The 16,976-nt window shown below is 40.4% G+C and overlaps 1 protein-coding gene across 2 annotated transcripts in view; it reads right to left on the bottom strand.

Moving 5' to 3' along the window:
- Window positions 1-565: 565 nt before the first annotated feature.
- fam171b (family with sequence similarity 171 member B) overlaps window positions 566-16,976 on the bottom strand; it is a 54,372-nt gene continuing 37,961 nt past the window's right edge. For both annotated transcript variants that reach the window (XM_063052027.1, XM_063052026.1), the window contains exons 4-8: window positions 14,382-14,540; window positions 11,356-11,526; window positions 9,353-9,469; window positions 5,244-5,364; window positions 566-3,796 (exon numbers count right to left, since the gene is read on the bottom strand). In XM_063052027.1, coding sequence (XP_062908097.1) covers window positions 2,416-3,796; window positions 5,244-5,364; window positions 9,353-9,469; window positions 11,356-11,526; window positions 14,382-14,540 — 1,949 coding nt within the window. In that variant the 3' untranslated portion in view covers window positions 566-2,415. The remainder of the gene's footprint in view (window positions 3,797-5,243; window positions 5,365-9,352; window positions 9,470-11,355; window positions 11,527-14,381; window positions 14,541-16,976) is intronic.

Genomic DNA, 16,976 nt, shown 5'->3' on the forward strand with positions numbered 1-16,976 from the left:
TGTTAACTTGGTTTCTTCAGGCCAATGACATATCCAATATAAATGAAATTAATCACTTAACTCATATAATGCCAATTCAAATGAAGGGGGCAGGCAGAACATGCGAGGAGCAGCATCAGGCATACCTAAACGTGACATGTTAACCTAACCAAGTGTTTGCTAAATGGTAGAAGCAAAATGAAATAGAGCTCAGCAATCTCACAATCACCAGGCTAGATCAAAGTTCTGCAACTACATCATACCCACATGGATGGGGTTAGCAATTTGGCCAACAAGTTGGTGCTCTGTGAACACCCCATCCTCATAAGATGGAGCCCAAAAGTTGAATGCCAGAAATTGCAAAGCATTTGCAGCCATCTGCAGCCAGAAGAGCAACATGGACAATCCATCTTGGCTTTCTCTCCCTCATTATCACTGAAGTTCAGCTGCCATTTTTACCCATGCAATAGCAAGAAAATGATGAACACACTGGATGTAGTTAAGGTCATGGAACTGGACAGTAACCCAGTTACAGTGATGACAAGCTGTGCTTGAGAATTGACCTCTAGCTCAGCTGTTCCAAAGCAGTGACACCACCAGGGAATGTGGAAAATTGTCTGGGAATGTCCAGCCCACAACAGGCAGGACAAAATCCAATCTGACTAATTATCCCAACATCCACTATCAATCACTAGTGATTGAGGGGGCAGTTGATGGTGCTATGAAGCAGCATTCACTCAAACACCAATGTAAACAAAACTTAGTTCAGTTTTATTGGGTTTTCAACAATGCAATAAAACAATTCCGAATGTAATTCACTACTCCTTGGAAATATCACACAAAATACAAGAGTCTTATGGCAAAACTGGCTTGGGTAATGAACAAATTATGAACATGCAACCATGCTAAACACCACGCGGAATTAGCAAACACTTTCTTCAAAACATATAATACAATAAAATACTTCCCAATGTCTCACGAAATAGCAAGCTCTTGCTTTAGTTCCTGCATCGTCATGAATGAAGTGAAAACTCAAGCAGCTCATCAAGATATGCTCCAAGAATAATGAGACCAACCTTTTGAACACGTAGTTGCCAAGATAAGCGGAATTATTTGAACAATTTAATGAAAGTATATTTCACTCAGGATTTGCCTAGATTGTGGCAAATGAGTACAGATTAAAAACAAAGATTTCAGTAAGAACTACTTCAAATTGCAGCTTTTCTTCAGCCTAAAATGCCTAGTGATTTCTCAAGATCTTAACAGACATCAATTGCAAATTGGCATTAAAATGAAACAAGATAGATGCCACAAAATGGCTGGGGAATCAACATAAAATAGAACAAGTACACTCTATGTTTTGATGTGGTTTGTTGTCAAAGCTCTGAAGCCAATTTGTTTCAATGTTTTCTGCCCACCTCTGTCACAGAATAAAAATTGAGATACCTGTTATGACTGGATTTAGAACTCAGTGATGATTTAGTCTTTTTATTGTGCTTTCTACATTTTAACTTGACTCAAAAAAAGTGCTTCGTATTTAGCCTTATCAGATTTAACTGTAAGCTAGGTAACTCTTCTATTTATAGATGAGCCTTAGCCTCACAGAATGCAACATCAAACATCTGCTCTGTTTTCTAAATATTGCAGTGTGAATTCCTACTCCCAAAGTCACATGCAAAGTATCACAACCATTAGCAATTTTGCAAGATTTGTGCTTTTTAGATTAGACTTTAAAAAGAAACATGTACATGGTTTAACATCTTATAAAATCATCTGAAACTATATTTGCACCAAGCTTTGGAAATAAATTTAAAGGGGATACGTTATGAAATGAAATGTCATGTTTAAATCAAGACAAGTGCCTGAAGGCAAGATTGTACATCCCTTTATCAATGTAGTTTTAAATTAAGCCTGTTGTCTTCAGTGTGAATTTAATTAAATTCTTAGATCAGTTTCCCTGTGGGCACCACACAAGTTATTCCTTATAGACCCAAATCAAACTTAACCATAACTACTTTCTGACAACAAGATATTAACAAACATCAAAGGAGGATTCAATTGCTTTCTTTCTTACTTAAAATCCATCGTGGCAGAGGTGAGAGATCAGGGTAAATTGCTTTGTGAAAAAAGACACAAAGGTTTAGTTGTAAAAATATACTAGAAGCTGTTCAGATAATCTTATTAAATTAATTTATGTATAGGTTCTGGGGCCAAAGTCTAAAGGACACAAATTATGTATACTTGGTGCTTGATAACTGTGTGTATTTACAGTATATTCAAGTTAATGAAAGATCTAGAAGATACACATACAAAGAGTTTATTCAGTACAATGAATTGTAATCAACAATAAAATGGAGTGCATAAAAACCTGCATAACCACTGAACCAAAAACATGCTTTTGTTCCATTGTGAAGGTCTGGAAGTAAAGCAACTCAACTAGTTTATAGAGATCAGAGGTCGCTCCTCTCTCTTTTGCCAAATGCTTTTTTTACTATTGTCCCCCTCGCCTTCAGTACTCATTCGCCCTTGTCTGTGGGGAGGGGTCACAATGATCTCCTCGTCCTGTAAACTCTGGTCACTCTGCTCTTCTTCGACCTCGCCCAACTGGCCACTGCCCATATCCGGGCCTTGCCTGAAGGAGAGGTCCTCAGGGGTGCATACTGTGGTCCCACTTTCACTCCCGCTCAGCTCTACATCTTCTGGGTAAAGGTTCTTCGAGGCAGCTGCAGCTCTGGCACAAGTCTTTTCCTTTTCTGGCCTCTTACCGGTGTGGTGCTCGTTCATATCAACACCTGAATCAAGGCTCGTGTCGTTGCTATGCGCTTTTTTTGGTTTCTGAACGAGCACACAGGAATGTCTGATCGGCGGTATCGGCTTCCCCTCCAGGGATACAAACCACGCTCTAGGGTGCGCCGAAGGCTTGCCTTTGGTCAACTCTAGCAACGTCTGCTCGGAGATACCCTGCAGTTCAGTGGCAAATGGTGTCACTCCTACTGTTTCGTTCAGGGTGCCAGGAACAGACACAGACTCCAGCAGGTTGTTACTGAACCTTCCCCAGTTGGCAGAGAGCTTGGGATCCAGCACCTGCTTTGCGTTCACATAGCCCTGTTGCACTTGAAGAACCTGCTGTTGTCTCTGGGACTCTGATTGCTGCTGAGAGTGTAAAGGCATCTTAGGAAGTGTCTGTGTGTAACTGTCCTTGGTAAGTGGCTCAGCCAATGGGCTATAGACCATCTGCCTGTTTCTGGGCAAGGTAGCTGACCTAGAAACCTGCTCTGGAGTACCATAATGATCTTGGGCTTGCATGATAGCCACAGCTGGGTTATAAATAGGCAATAATTTGTTCGAAATAAGAGGTAACTGGTACATTTCTTCATTTACAGTGTACTGCATTTTGTACTGCTCATCGACCATTTCCTTCCTCCGTGCAAGCATTTTTATATGTCTCATCTGCAATGCATTCTTGGGGACATTGTCCGGGTGGCTGACTGCCTGTTGATAAATTTTGTCCCCGCATTTTTTCCGAGATCGGACAGTGAAATTCTCAACATAGATTTTGCAGCTCTCGTTGTTTAGTCTCTCTGTAGATTTATTCACCTGTTTACAGAATTCCTTCATTTCTTTTTGGGGCGTCTCCCTTTGTGGACTACAGGAGTTGGCAGGAGGGTGCTGCACAGCAGGCTTTTCGTCGGGTCTTGAGCTTTCTTTGGTCCCAGGAGCCAAGTTCACTTGGTTGGTTGATGTGGTCTGGTCTTTCTTTGAGGTGTCCATTTTAGTCTTGACTTGCGTTTTTTTGTGCGGATGACTGTACCGTCCTCTGTATAAAACAAAATTCAGAGGAGATCTGAGGGGCAAGTTTTACACTTAGAGGGTGGTAGTTATCAGTAACAAATCGCAAAATGAGGTGAAAGAAGTAGATACAATAACACGGTTTAAAGGGCACTTTGACAGCTAATTGGATAGGAAAGGTACAGAGAGATACAGACCTAGTGGAGGCAAATGGGATTAGCCATGACAGGCATAACAGGCTGCATAGACAAGGCGAACTGAAGGGCTCTGTATCTGTGCTCTACGATGTTATGATTCAATTATCAGGGAATGTCATTCTCCCCAGTCTTGGAGGGTTAGAAACAAATTTAATCATGGGCAACTTTCAGGTCTATGGAGAAAGAGTGGCCAAGGGGGACTAAGTTGACATCTTCTCAACAGAATAATCAACTCAGTGCCCACCATCAATACTGTACAATTCAATGCATACTATGCTGTGATCGCTGATTTTTCTCACCATAAATATACAAAACCGAGTGGGAAATCATTCACATCTCATTGAGGTACAGAGAATTTTGATTAGGGCACCTATTAAGCAAAGATCCTTACAAGGCGCAGGTTGGAAGTCTGTGTGGGGCGCCACTCCTCACACAGACACTAGAGCAATGTGTGGTTAAGTGCCTTGCTCAAGGACACAAACACGTTGCCACAGCTAAGGCTCGAACTAGCGACCTTCAGATCACTAGATGAACGTCTTAACCACTTGGCCACATGCCCCAGTTACTATGAACTAATCTTTGTTTTAAAAAAAGATAGGATTTTCTTCTGGAAAATTAAGCATAATAACGAATGATAGAAAGTAAAACAAGGGACCCTCATTTCAAATGACAATCAAGCATTATGTCAACTGGAATTCCATACAGATCAAAGCCTCCCAGGATATCCAGAACAGTACACTTCAACTCTACTCTTACCAGTGTAAAAGAGATAGTTGTATTAAAGTTCTGCTCATGATAAAAATCAGTGTCAAATTTCCTCAATAACTTTAGTTGTATAGTAATACACACAAGTAATTATTTATCGATATTATAAGACACCTTGATGCAGCAGTTAGTGCTGCTGTCTCAGATCTCCAGGGACCCAGATTCAGTCCTGATCTAGGATGCTGTCTCGCACCTTCAGCTTGTGACTACAGTATGTGGGTTTCCTACTTATAACTCATGTTTCCCAACATCTCAAAAACATGCTGACAGTCAGTATTTTGGGTTTTGTGGATTGCACCCCCCGCCCCCCCAGTGAAGACGTGAGTCAGATTTGAGGGAAGTTCTGGGCAGAAGGGAAAATAGTTTACTGGGAAATACAAACGTTTGTAAGTAGAGATGTGCCAATGATGGGAATTCTGAGTGGGCATATGGACTCCTACACTGTAATTCTATATATTTTCTCATATGTACGTCTACATGGGCATTAACTTATGGAGAAATCCAACTACCTACCTGCAGAAACAGAAAAGCACAACCACAAAACCAGCAAGAATCACTGCAGTGCCTCCTAATATAGCCACCAGTAGCACTGTATGGTAGCTGCTTATGTCCTTTGCAATACGACCAATTGTACCTGGATTAAAGAAAACAAAGTCTTAATAATACATTATATTTGTGGTGCTCTCCATTGTGATTCAAAATCAGCACACTTATGTATCAAATCCATACTTTGACATGTTTGTACCAAACACATAGCAGAAAACATACAGTGGTATGCAAAAGTTTGGGCACCCCTGGTCAAAATTTCTGTTACTGTGAATAGCTAAGCAAGTAAAAGATGAACTGATTTCCAAAAGGCAGAAAGTTAAAGATGACACATTTCTTTAATATTTTAAGCAAGAAAACTTTTTTATTTCCATCTTTTACAGTTCAAAATAACAAAAAAGGAAAAGGGCCTGAAGCAAAAGTTTGGGCACCCTGCATGGTTAGTACTTATTAACACCCTCTTTGGCAAGTATCACAGCTTGTAAACGCTTTCTCTAGCCAGCTAAGAGACTTTCAATTCTTGTTTGGGGGATTTTCGCCCATTCTTCCTTGAAAAAGGCTTCTAGTTCTGTGAGATTCTTAATGATGTTTAGGTCGGGGGACTGTGAGGGCCATGGCAAAACCTTCAGCTTGCGCCTCTTGAGGTAGTCCATTGTGGATTTTGAGGTGTGCTTAGGATCATTAACCTGTTGTAGAAGCCATCCTCTTTTCATCTTCAGCTTTTTTTTTTACAGATGGTGTGATATTTGCTTCCAGAATTTGCTGGTATTTAATTGAATTCATTCTTCCCTCTACCAATGAAATGTTCCCCGTGCCACTGGCTGCAACACAAGCCCAAAGCATGATCGATCCACCCCCGTGCTTAACAGTTGGAGAGGTGTTCTTTTCATGAAATTCTGCGCCCTTTTTTCTCTAAACATACCTTTGCTCATTGCGGCCAATAAGTTCTATTTTAACTTCATCAGTCCACAGGACTTGTTTCCAAAATGCATCAGGCTTGTTTAGATGTTCCTTTGAACTTTTTGAATAGAACTTTTTCCCCAGTCCCCTTACTACGTTTTTGCGTTTTTGTCCTTATTCCACCTTGCGTACAGGATGCCAAATCTTATTTGATAACATTACCTTAAAGATCGATTTACTCAGTTAAAAGTGTTATATAAATATACGTGCTGTTGTAAAGAAATTTTCGAAATAACAATAATCAATGTTTAACCCATTCTGATTGATAACATGACTCATGTGAAACTGAAATCACTGGACAGTCTCAAAGTGGGAGAAATTAACCTACCAACAAATTACATTGGTCCTTATTTATTGACATTTAGAATGAATAAGAGTTATGAAAATTTACTGCAGGATGATCCACTTATACAGTGTCAGGAAGTGTGCACTTTGGTAGAAGAAATGAGAGGGTTGACCACTTTCTAAATAGAAAGAAAACACAAAAAATTGAAGTGCAAAGGGATGTGGGAGTCCTTGTGCAGGATTCCCTAAAGGTTAATTTGCAGGTTGAGTCTGTGTGAGGAAGTCAAATGTGATGTTAGCATTCATTTCAAGAGGACATAAATATAAAAGCAAGGATGTAATGTTGAGGCTCTGTAAAGGACCCTGGTCAGACCCTACTTGGAGTACTGTGCTCAGTTCTGGTCACCTCACTACAGTAAGGATGTGTAATCTATAGAAAGGGTGTAGAGGAGATTTACAAGGATGTTGCCTGGACTGGGGATCATGCCTTATGAGAATAGGTTGAATGAACTCCGCCTTTTCTCCTTGGAGTGATGGAGGATGAGAGGTGACTTGATAGAGGTGTACAAGATAATAAGAGGCATTGATCGTGTGGATAGTCAGAGGCTTTAACTCAGGACTGAATTGGCTAGCATGAGAGGGCATAGTTTTAAGGTGTTTGGAAGTAGGTATAGAGGAGATGTTTGTTTGTTTGTGTGTTTTTTTTAGAAACGCAGAGAGTGGTGAGTCCGTGGAATGGGCGACCGGCAGCGGTGGTGGAGGCGGAAACGATAGGGTCTTTAACAGACTCCTGGATGGCTACATGGAGCTTAGAAAAATAGAGGGCTATGGGTAAAGCCGAGGTAGTTCTAAGGTAGGGAAATGTTTGGCACAGCTTTGTGGGCCAAAGGGCCTGCATTGTGTTGTATTTTTTCTATGTTTCTAAAGCATTGGTGAGCCTCACTTGGAGTATTGTGAGCAGTTTTAGGCCCCTTATCCTAGAATGAATGTGCTGAAATTGGAGAGGGTTCAAAAGATGTTAATGAAAATGATTCCAAGATTAAATGGCTTCTCAAATAAAGAGCATTTGATGGCTCTGGGCCTGTATTCACTGGAATTCAGAAGAACAAGGGGTAACCTAATTGAAACCTATCAAATGGTGAAAGGCCTTGATAGAATGGATGTAGAGAGGATGTTTCCAACGGTGGGAATGACCAGGACTAGAGGATATAGCCTCAGAATAGACGGATGGCCTTTTAGAACAGAGATGAGGAGGAATTTCTTTAGCCAGCGAGTGGTGAATCTGTGCAATTTGTTGCCACAGGCAGCTGTGGAGGCCAAGTCCTTATGAATATTTAAGGCAGAGGTTGATACATTCTTGATTGGTCAGGACACGAAGGGATATGGTGAAGGGGGCAGGCAGGAGATTGGGGCTGAGAGGAAAATTGGATCAGCCATGATGAAAGAGTGGAGCAGACACAATGGGCCAAATGGCCTAATTCTGCTCCTATATCTTATGGTCTTAGTTAAAATCAGTGTTTATAATGAATCAACAATGTTGGGAGGTTATCTCTGTTAACCCGTCTGCACATCTACAGGAAGGCAAGACAAACGGAATGATAAGTGAGAAATTGCCCTGTCTATTCACTACTGCTGATTACATGGAAATTTGTTCCCTACCAGCATAGTTAGAGGGAGATCAAAATAAGATCTGACTGTTTCAGGTGAAATAGAAAAACAATAAAGGGGGGAAATTAAAAATAATCTACATTTTCATAAGAAGCACAGCTGCTGCCTCAGCTCCAGTGACCCTGGTTGAAGCCTGACCTTTAATGCTGTTTGTGTGGGACCTGCATATTCCCCATGACTGCATTGGTTTCCTTTGAGTGCCCTGGTTTCCCTCCATACCCTGAGGATGGTGGGCTGGTAGGTTATGTGACACTGCAAGTTGCCTCTTGAGTAATCAAGAATCATGATAACTTGAAGAATCAGGCAGGGTGGGGGTGGTTATGATAAAAACATCAGGAGAATTTTAAAAAAGGATAACATGGGGTTAGTACAAATGAATAAATTATAGTTGGCATGGACTTGGAAGGACTGAAATGTCTGTTTCTATGCTGAATGCCCTTGTGTATCCAAGTTGTCACAAACTTTGCATCTCAACTGACTACTTTAATTTTTCAGTCATGAGAATATAAAACTCAATTTGAACACCTCGGTGATCAGCATAAAATTATAAACAAGAACTAGTTGTCTGTGACAATGCAATTACTGTAACGCAATAAGCTGTGTGATGGCAGCTTAGACCGAATAGGAGTAAAATGCTGTTGATACTGTCAGACAAGGTTAACGTCTCCTTCGAAAAGAAAATAAAATCAGCTGAGCATCTTTAAACATACCGAAAACAGCTGAGCAAAATGTAATCATTCCAAATGCACCAACATGCTTTCGCAGGAGTATTATCAAATGGAATCTGCACATTTAATTCTATAATTATGAATAATTAACCTGTAACTACCACTGATCTCAAGTGTCTCTCGTGCTTTAATGAAGCTAATTCAATCGTCAGTCAAGAAAAATGACAGTGTTTTTGTTGGTCTGCATGCATCCAGCACCCATGGATAAGAAGATAATTATCATGATAATACGACAATGAATGGTCCACAAATAAAACAATACACATAGAAATAAAGTCCCCTTGTACCAAAGTGCAGAATCAAGTGAATTACCCAAACAATGTCCCAGTCCAATCACTACAACTTTTATACTCCCAGTAAAATACCAAAGCTAAAACCAACAGGTAGAATTCAGCAGGAAGATGGAAAAAATAAATGCAAAATGTACTCATTCACCTGTGGTTAATGGTAAAGGGGCAGCTATCCAGTGACCCAAATGAGGGGCTACGTAGGTCCAGACAAGCTGGTCACCTTCTCTCCTAACCGTTCCGCGTCCTCGGTTTACCCAGGCACCTTTGATGAAAGAATATTTAGGAGATAGGCATTTATCAAAGGCAAATTAAATTTAAGGTGCTGCAATAAAGTAACCAATATCATAGAGAGAAAAAAATCTTAAAATTCTTTAAAAAAAATTTATTGATGCTCCTCTTTAGTAAAATAGGTGGTCGTGCAGTTACGAAGCTGCTTCACATCTCCAAGGACCTAGCCTCGAGTGCTGTCTATCCGGAGTGTGTAACTGCGTGGCTTTCCCTAGATGCCCTGATTTGCTCCTGTATCGCACAGACATTATGGGAGGTTAATTGGATGCTATATACATTACATCTATTTTACATGAGTGGCAAAAGAGGGTTAAATAATGGGTATTCTGGAAAGAATGGGTTGTAGGGATTCAGACAGAATTGGTCTGATGATCTGCTCTGCTGGGAGTCAGCACATGGGCTAAATGTAACACAGTTATCATGGGCATGGGGGAAGAAAATATCTTCCCCTGGATTTTGCAGTTATTAGCATAGTAAGCATGACAAGTGGGCCAGAAAGATACAGCAATCTCTAGTTACATGAACTTCCCCGTTCTGATATTGGTCGCGCATCAGGAATCAGTTCCAGAGATGGCTAATGTTGCACAGGCATCGTGTTATCAAACTTGCTGAGTAATAATATTTAAGAATCCTCGTGGACTGAAAACCAGAATGAACAAGTTCCAGCATTTTACAGACATAAAAGACAAGAATTTACACCCAACAAAGTAGAAGCTTCCGAAGTGATTAAAATCAGTATACATGAAATTATTACTTCTGTGGCACAGAGTGATTATTAAGCAGTAATTGTAGTTTATTGCACGTAAATTTCACAGAAAATGATTGCAAAGAAGAAAGCTTCAAAATGGCAGAGGAGGCAAGATGAGGTTGTATAAGGCATTGGTGAGGCTGAATCTGGAGTATTGTGTTCAGTTTTAGTCACCAAATTACAGGAAGGATATAAATAAGGTTGAAAGAGTGCAGAGAAGGTTTACAAGGACGTTGCCGGGACTTGAGAAACTCAGTTACAGAGAAAGGTTGAATAGGTTAAGACTTTATTCCCTGGAGCGTAGAAGAATGAGGGGAGATTTAATAGAGGTATATAAAATTATGATGGGTACAGATAGAGTGAATGCAAGCAGGCTTTTTCCACTGAGGCAAGGAGAGAAAAAAACCAGAGGACATGGGTTAAGGGTGAGGGGGGAAAAGTTTGAAGGGAACATTAGGGGGGGCTTCTTCACACAGAGAGTGGTGGGAGTATGGAATGAGCTGCCAGACGAGGTGGTAAATGTGGGTTCTTTTTTAACATTTAAGAATAAATGGGAGGTGTATGGAGGGATATGGTCCGTGTGCAGGTCAGTGGGACTAGGCAGAAAATGGTTTGGCACAGCCAAGAAGGGCCAAAAGGCCTGTTTCTGTGCTGTAGTTTCTATGGTTATGGTTTCTAAATGCTGAATCAGACAGAAACTATAGGAATTTACACAATGAGTTACTCCAAGTAAGGAAATCTCTAAGTTGTTCTTAGTTTTACACAATGAAAATGATGAATACACAAGGGCCAAATCCAAGCCCTTGGTCATTTTAAGACCAATTTAGTTTTAGAGTGGGCGTAGAATGGAGGGTAGACCAATGGGCAATAGCCTCATGAGGTTCAATGACATAATGGATTTTCTCATTTAGATTTACCAAACTAAAATGAATGGTATCCTTTCAAATCATGGGGACTATAGAAATATAGCACCACCAAAGCTTCTCTCCTTCCTATTGTATGAAATCCTCTGCATTTTAACAAGCCAATTCAAGTGTCACTGTATCAATAAGGTATTTGCCCCCATATTCATCTAAGATAATCAGGACAACAAATGAAACTTGTTCGTGTACCAATTTTCAGGTCAAACGTCCAGGCTCGAAGAGTTTCTGCATGCGTCACCAGATCAGTTGGTCCAAGGGGTAACGTAATGTGGATGGATCCCGCCACCTTTACGTACTTCCCAGCAGCAAACAATTCAACATTAATGGCAGCCAGTGGCGTCAGTTTGATGCTCTTCAGCCCTGTAAAGACATTTCTTTTGTTAAATACATCATTACAAATAAAAATTGAAACACATCCACAACAACATGAAATGACATTTGTACAATCTGCAACATGTGAGTTCATCATTTAAAGACAGATATCAATATATTTATTCCCAAAACCCCCAAGAAGTGGAGATGCCATATAGATAATGCAGAACTTGTCTCCTGTTACATAAACATCTATACATATCCACAAAGCAGTGTATCAGGTAACACAAGAAACTAGTGGAGGAGCTTGTGAGAGTTGGGGGAATTGGGAGGGACAGGGAATTGTCCGAAATATTACAAAGATAATCAAACCAGTCAGACGCATTATTACATGAATGATTAATTTATAACTATCTGTATACAGAAGGAGAATTTCATGATGCCCTGAATTTGTTAATTTGTTTTCTGCAGTTTCTTGTGGGAAAACTGAATTTTACATTGTATTTGAGTCCAAAATATTTCAGTTTTAATGAATGAACAACCTCTGCCAAGTCTCCAAAGCAAATAAATTACAGCATAGGTAAAGCCATTTTGTCTATGTCTCAACCTACTATTTTTAACCAAGCTCATCAACATGCGCCATTAATCCTTTTCCACTCAGGTCCTTACCTGATTCTCCTTTAGATATTCTATTTGCTCCCCCCACTTCTATACTCTATTTACACTTCAAATAAGGAATTGCCTGCTGGACTTATCAGTGACCAGTTAGTTGAGAGGTGTTGTAGCCACAACCTTGCACTCAATATCAGTAAGACCAAAGACCTGAAGTGGACTTCAGAAAGCGGAGGATGAGGGAACACACACTGGTCCTCATAGATGGATCCGAAGTGGAAAGGGTGAGCAATTTCAAGTTCCCGGTTGTCAATCTCTTGGAGTATCTAACCTGTACCCAACAAAGAAGGCACGACAGCGGCTATATTTCATTAGGAGTTTGAGAAGATTTGGTATGTCTCCAAAAACACTGGAAAATTTCTACGGATGTACTGTGCAGAGCATTCTAACTGGCTGCATCACCGTCTGGTATGGGAGGAGGGGCTACTGCACAGGATTGAAGTTAGCTGCACAGTTGTAACCGTACTCAGCTCGGTCATGAGCATCAGCCTCCGTAGTATCCAGGACTCTTCAAGGAGCGATGCCTCAAAAACAGCGTTGTCCATCATTACGGACCCCCATCACCCGGGTCATGCCTTGTTCTCATTGTTACCATCAGGGAGGGGCAGAAAAGCACACACTCAACGATTTAGGAACAGCGTCTTTCCGCCTGCCACCAGATTTCTGAATGGACATTGAACCCATGAACACTATTTCACTACTTTCTATTTCCATTTTTGCACTACTTGTGTTCTGCCCTTGACAACAAGTGAAAATGCCTTTTCCACAATAACTCTCTCAAAGCCTTCTATCAGGTCATGCTCATTCTTCTTTTCTAGAGCCCAGGACCACCTGCTTTAATCTTTCTGCACAGGCCTGGTGTCAGTCTAATAAGCCTTTGTTTACAAGCCTCTTCAGAGCATGTGTATTTATCATTCTACAAAGGATATCCACAATGACCACAGAATCATAGCAACAACCCATTTGTTTGCCACAATTGATAAATAGTTGTCCTGATAAAATTCTTAACATAATTCATTTTCTCACCAGATTATTTAATTATGCAATTATATTTGTTTCAAGTATCTGAAAAAGAGATGCAGATTTGTTGGAATTATTGTGGAGATCCAGAATCTCTTGACAAACCCTTTTAAATTGATCAATTTTGGTCTCAATTACTTTCTAATGTAATGATTAATGAAAGGCCATTAAGTTAATGCAAAGATTAAAATGTTAAAGCTGGATCACATCTCCAAATCTAAAGTTAGTAGCTGAATTCCCACTAATAACACTTAAATTATAAATTAGCCAAGAGTTTTGTGTAGTACCAACAGAACATTACACTGCAGGCATGCTGGCTTTCATAAAGGACATCAGACTAAAATCTCATCTACCCACTCTGGTGGAAGCTAAAGAAAATCTATAGAGCTAACTAATGAACAGGTTTATTTATTCTGATGTCTGGCCAAGACATATCCCTCAGCCAGTATCAATAAAACTAATTATTTGGCCACTTATTTTTGAAGTTACTGTGGGGTTTTACATGATCTGGTTCCAGAGAAAGGGAGAGGAACATCCATCAGGAAAAGCAACTTAATCCGTTCTTCACAGGAATAAGTAGAAGAGCAAACAAAAAAAAAATTGAAAAAACTCAACACAATATATGAATTATGAAAAAAAGGATGAGATCCTTAGGTTGATAAATTTGAGTGGAAAACAAACACAAAGAAAGTCCAATTCACTCACAGTGACTCTATTTGCAGTGATAAGCTTATCATGTGAACTCCACATTCCAGCCATTTTAAAGAGTGCAAAATTATCACAGAAAGTGGTTCAGCAGTGGGAAATACATGGTAAAAATTGAGCAGTTTTGCACATTGTTAGCTCCTTTTCTTGACTGAGTCATTCTATATTTGACATTTCTCTTTAGGAAGACGGACTACAGAAATGACCCTATAAAATGTTTTAGTTTTAGGAAGCTTCTTTAAACTTCCTGCTTCAAATATGTGCCAATCCTGCATCCAGTATCACATACCAATAACCTCTGTTCATTGCAAGGAAAGAATAGCAGCACATTTTCTCTCAATGTGTGAAGATAGAGAAGCAAACCATGAAGACAACCTGTCCTACTCCAGTCCTGAGGATTACCAGATGTAACAAGATATCCGAGCTATTATAGAAATAACATCACAATTAAATCTAGAATGACAAGGTGAGAAAGCTGTGTTCCGAAGAAATGATTAAGGCTTTACTTGATTTGTTCATTAAGGTCCCCATTGTATGGATAAAGTTGTCTGCTCGCCAGGGAAGCTGTGGAGCTGTGAGATAGGCTGTTAGATTAGAAACGTATGTGTTCTTCGGTAGTTTCAGTAATCCCTTTGAGAACTGGACACTAGGATATGATCCGTCATCTAAAATAAATCACAACATCTTTGATTAGGAAGGACAGAAAAGAAAACTTAAGGATCCAACTAATAACAACACAATAGTTCTCTAGTACAGAATTGGCTAACGTACAGAATTGGCTAACTAGTACCACTCTTTAAGATGCCACTGCCGGTAGCAAACAAAACTACCAACTACTTTATAAATCACATTTTTTTCTCAAAAACGATCACCGCAATCAATAGCCTGTAACTTTCTTTTTGGAGCTGAGCTTTTGAACCGCCTGTATGAGCTGGCATTTTAGCAGGGTGAGCTGAAGTCTCGAAGGTGCAAGGCGGTTGCAGTGTGGCATGTACAGGCTGTATTGAGGTGGCAAGGCCCGGACTCAACAGTGAGAAACGAGCCAATGTTTAGCTATTTCTGGAGCAGCTTGGTGGTGATTTGAAACAGCAGAGTCGAGGCAGTGGTGCCCAAGCCCGAGAGGAACAAGCTATGGTTTGACCAATTTAGGCACCGGACCAGATTGGAAAGGTCAGGTAAGGCCCAAATTGAGGCAGCAAGGTCCCGGGATCGAGAGTAAATCGGAACAGCAGTGCCCCGGTCCAAGGGCAAGGAACAAGCTGAAGTTTGACCAACTTAAGAGCCTTGCCAGGTTGAAAACGTCAGGGTATCAGAGCCGAAGGCGATGGATGGGCCAGTGTTCAGCTTGCTCCTCACAAGATTTACTCATCTCTGTGGCCTGCAATTAATGGGCTCCTGGATCAGCTGTGATTGGCTTCATGACAGTGGACTCACTTTCATGAACTTCAATTCTGAATGTTATTTAATTACTTTTATTGTTTGCACCATTTTTTTCCCTGCACATTGGGTGTTTGGGTGTTTAATGGTTTTTTTTTGGGTTCTATTAGGTTTCTCTGTTTAGTAGCTGCATTTAAGGAGACAAATCTCAAGGTTGTATACAGTATATATCCTTCGATAATAAATGAATTTTTGAACTTTGAATTTTGTTTACATAGAAAATAATACGTAATGTTACAAGGGAAGGAACAAATTAACAGGCCTCTTTCCTGCAAACAGCAAGATCGTGTTCGTAGCGATTTGTTCACTTCTTGTAAATGCACAAGCCTCATCTATAATACAGCCTACAATTTAAGACCTGGGCTAGATCATGCTGTGTTTTACTGATGGATCTGGTGCTGTTCATCTATCAAACTTGAACTACTGTGTAAGTTTTAAGAGACCATAAGGCGTATAAGCAGAATTAGACCATTTGGCTCATCATGTCTGCTCCACCATTCCATCATGGTAGATTTACTATCCTTCTCTACCCCATACTCCTGCCTTCTCCCTCTAACCTTTGACACCCTGACTAATCAAGATAGGCCCCTCCACCTATCTTTGTGTCGTCCACAAAACCATCAATTCTCTCATCCAAATCATTGACACATAACATGAAAAGAAACAGTTCCAATATGGACCCTGATGAACACCACTGGTCACTGACAGCCAATCAAAAAGGACGCCTTTATTCTGAATCTTTGCCTCCGAGCAGTCAGCCAATCTCCTATCCATGCTAATATCTTTCCTATAATATCAGGAAAGCCACACAAGGCTGCTTATCTTGTTGGGACCCCCGAATATTAGACTGGAGGAAATGACACTCAGATCCCACAACAAGTTCACAGGAAACAGAGTCACAAAGACCTTCAGCCACCATGTCTATTCTGTCTATACTCAATCATCACTCCACTAAGTAACTCCTGTACCTTATAAAGTGGCCACTGAGTGTATTTCAATGGTCTTCTGATGCTGTAGCCCATCCATCTAAAGGTTTGATATTTTGTGCATTCACAGATGCTCTTCTACACATCACTGTTACAAGTTACTGGAGTTACTGTTGCCTTCCAATCAGCTTGAACCAGCTGATTCTCCTGTGAGTCATTTTCACCAACAGAACTGCCACACACTGGATATTTCTTTTTCTGTTTTTCACACCATTCTCTGTAAACTCTAGAGATTGCTGCGTGTGAAAATCCCAGGAGAGCAGCAGTTTCTGAGATACTCAAATCACTGCGTGAGACACGAGTAATCATTCCACGAGCAGGTGTACAGGTATACCTAATAAAGTGTCACTGTATTTTGCCTGTCGAGATCAATCCATTTGTCCACATTAGGTTTCTACCTTTCTATGCCTGTGAACAATATCATTCACTCTGCTCAATGCAATCTCTTGGAATGGTGATTAGTGTTGATTACACTGGGAGAGAAATTTTTCACGATTCTCCACCAATTCCACCCCCCCCCCCCCCCGCCTCTCCACTGCCCTCCCTCCATTATTGGCCTTTGCCTTTTGGGTTTCTCCCCAGGAACAGACATGGCTGAGGAAAGGGTCTGTAGACAGGATGAGAGAAATCTTGCTAATAGTGTGGATTTACTTCTTTGAACTTCAAATAAAGAGAATA

This window comes from Mobula hypostoma, chromosome 6 (assembly GCF_963921235.1).
Source record: "Mobula hypostoma chromosome 6, sMobHyp1.1, whole genome shotgun sequence".
NCBI lineage: Eukaryota > Metazoa > Chordata > Chondrichthyes > Myliobatiformes > Myliobatidae > Mobula > Mobula hypostoma.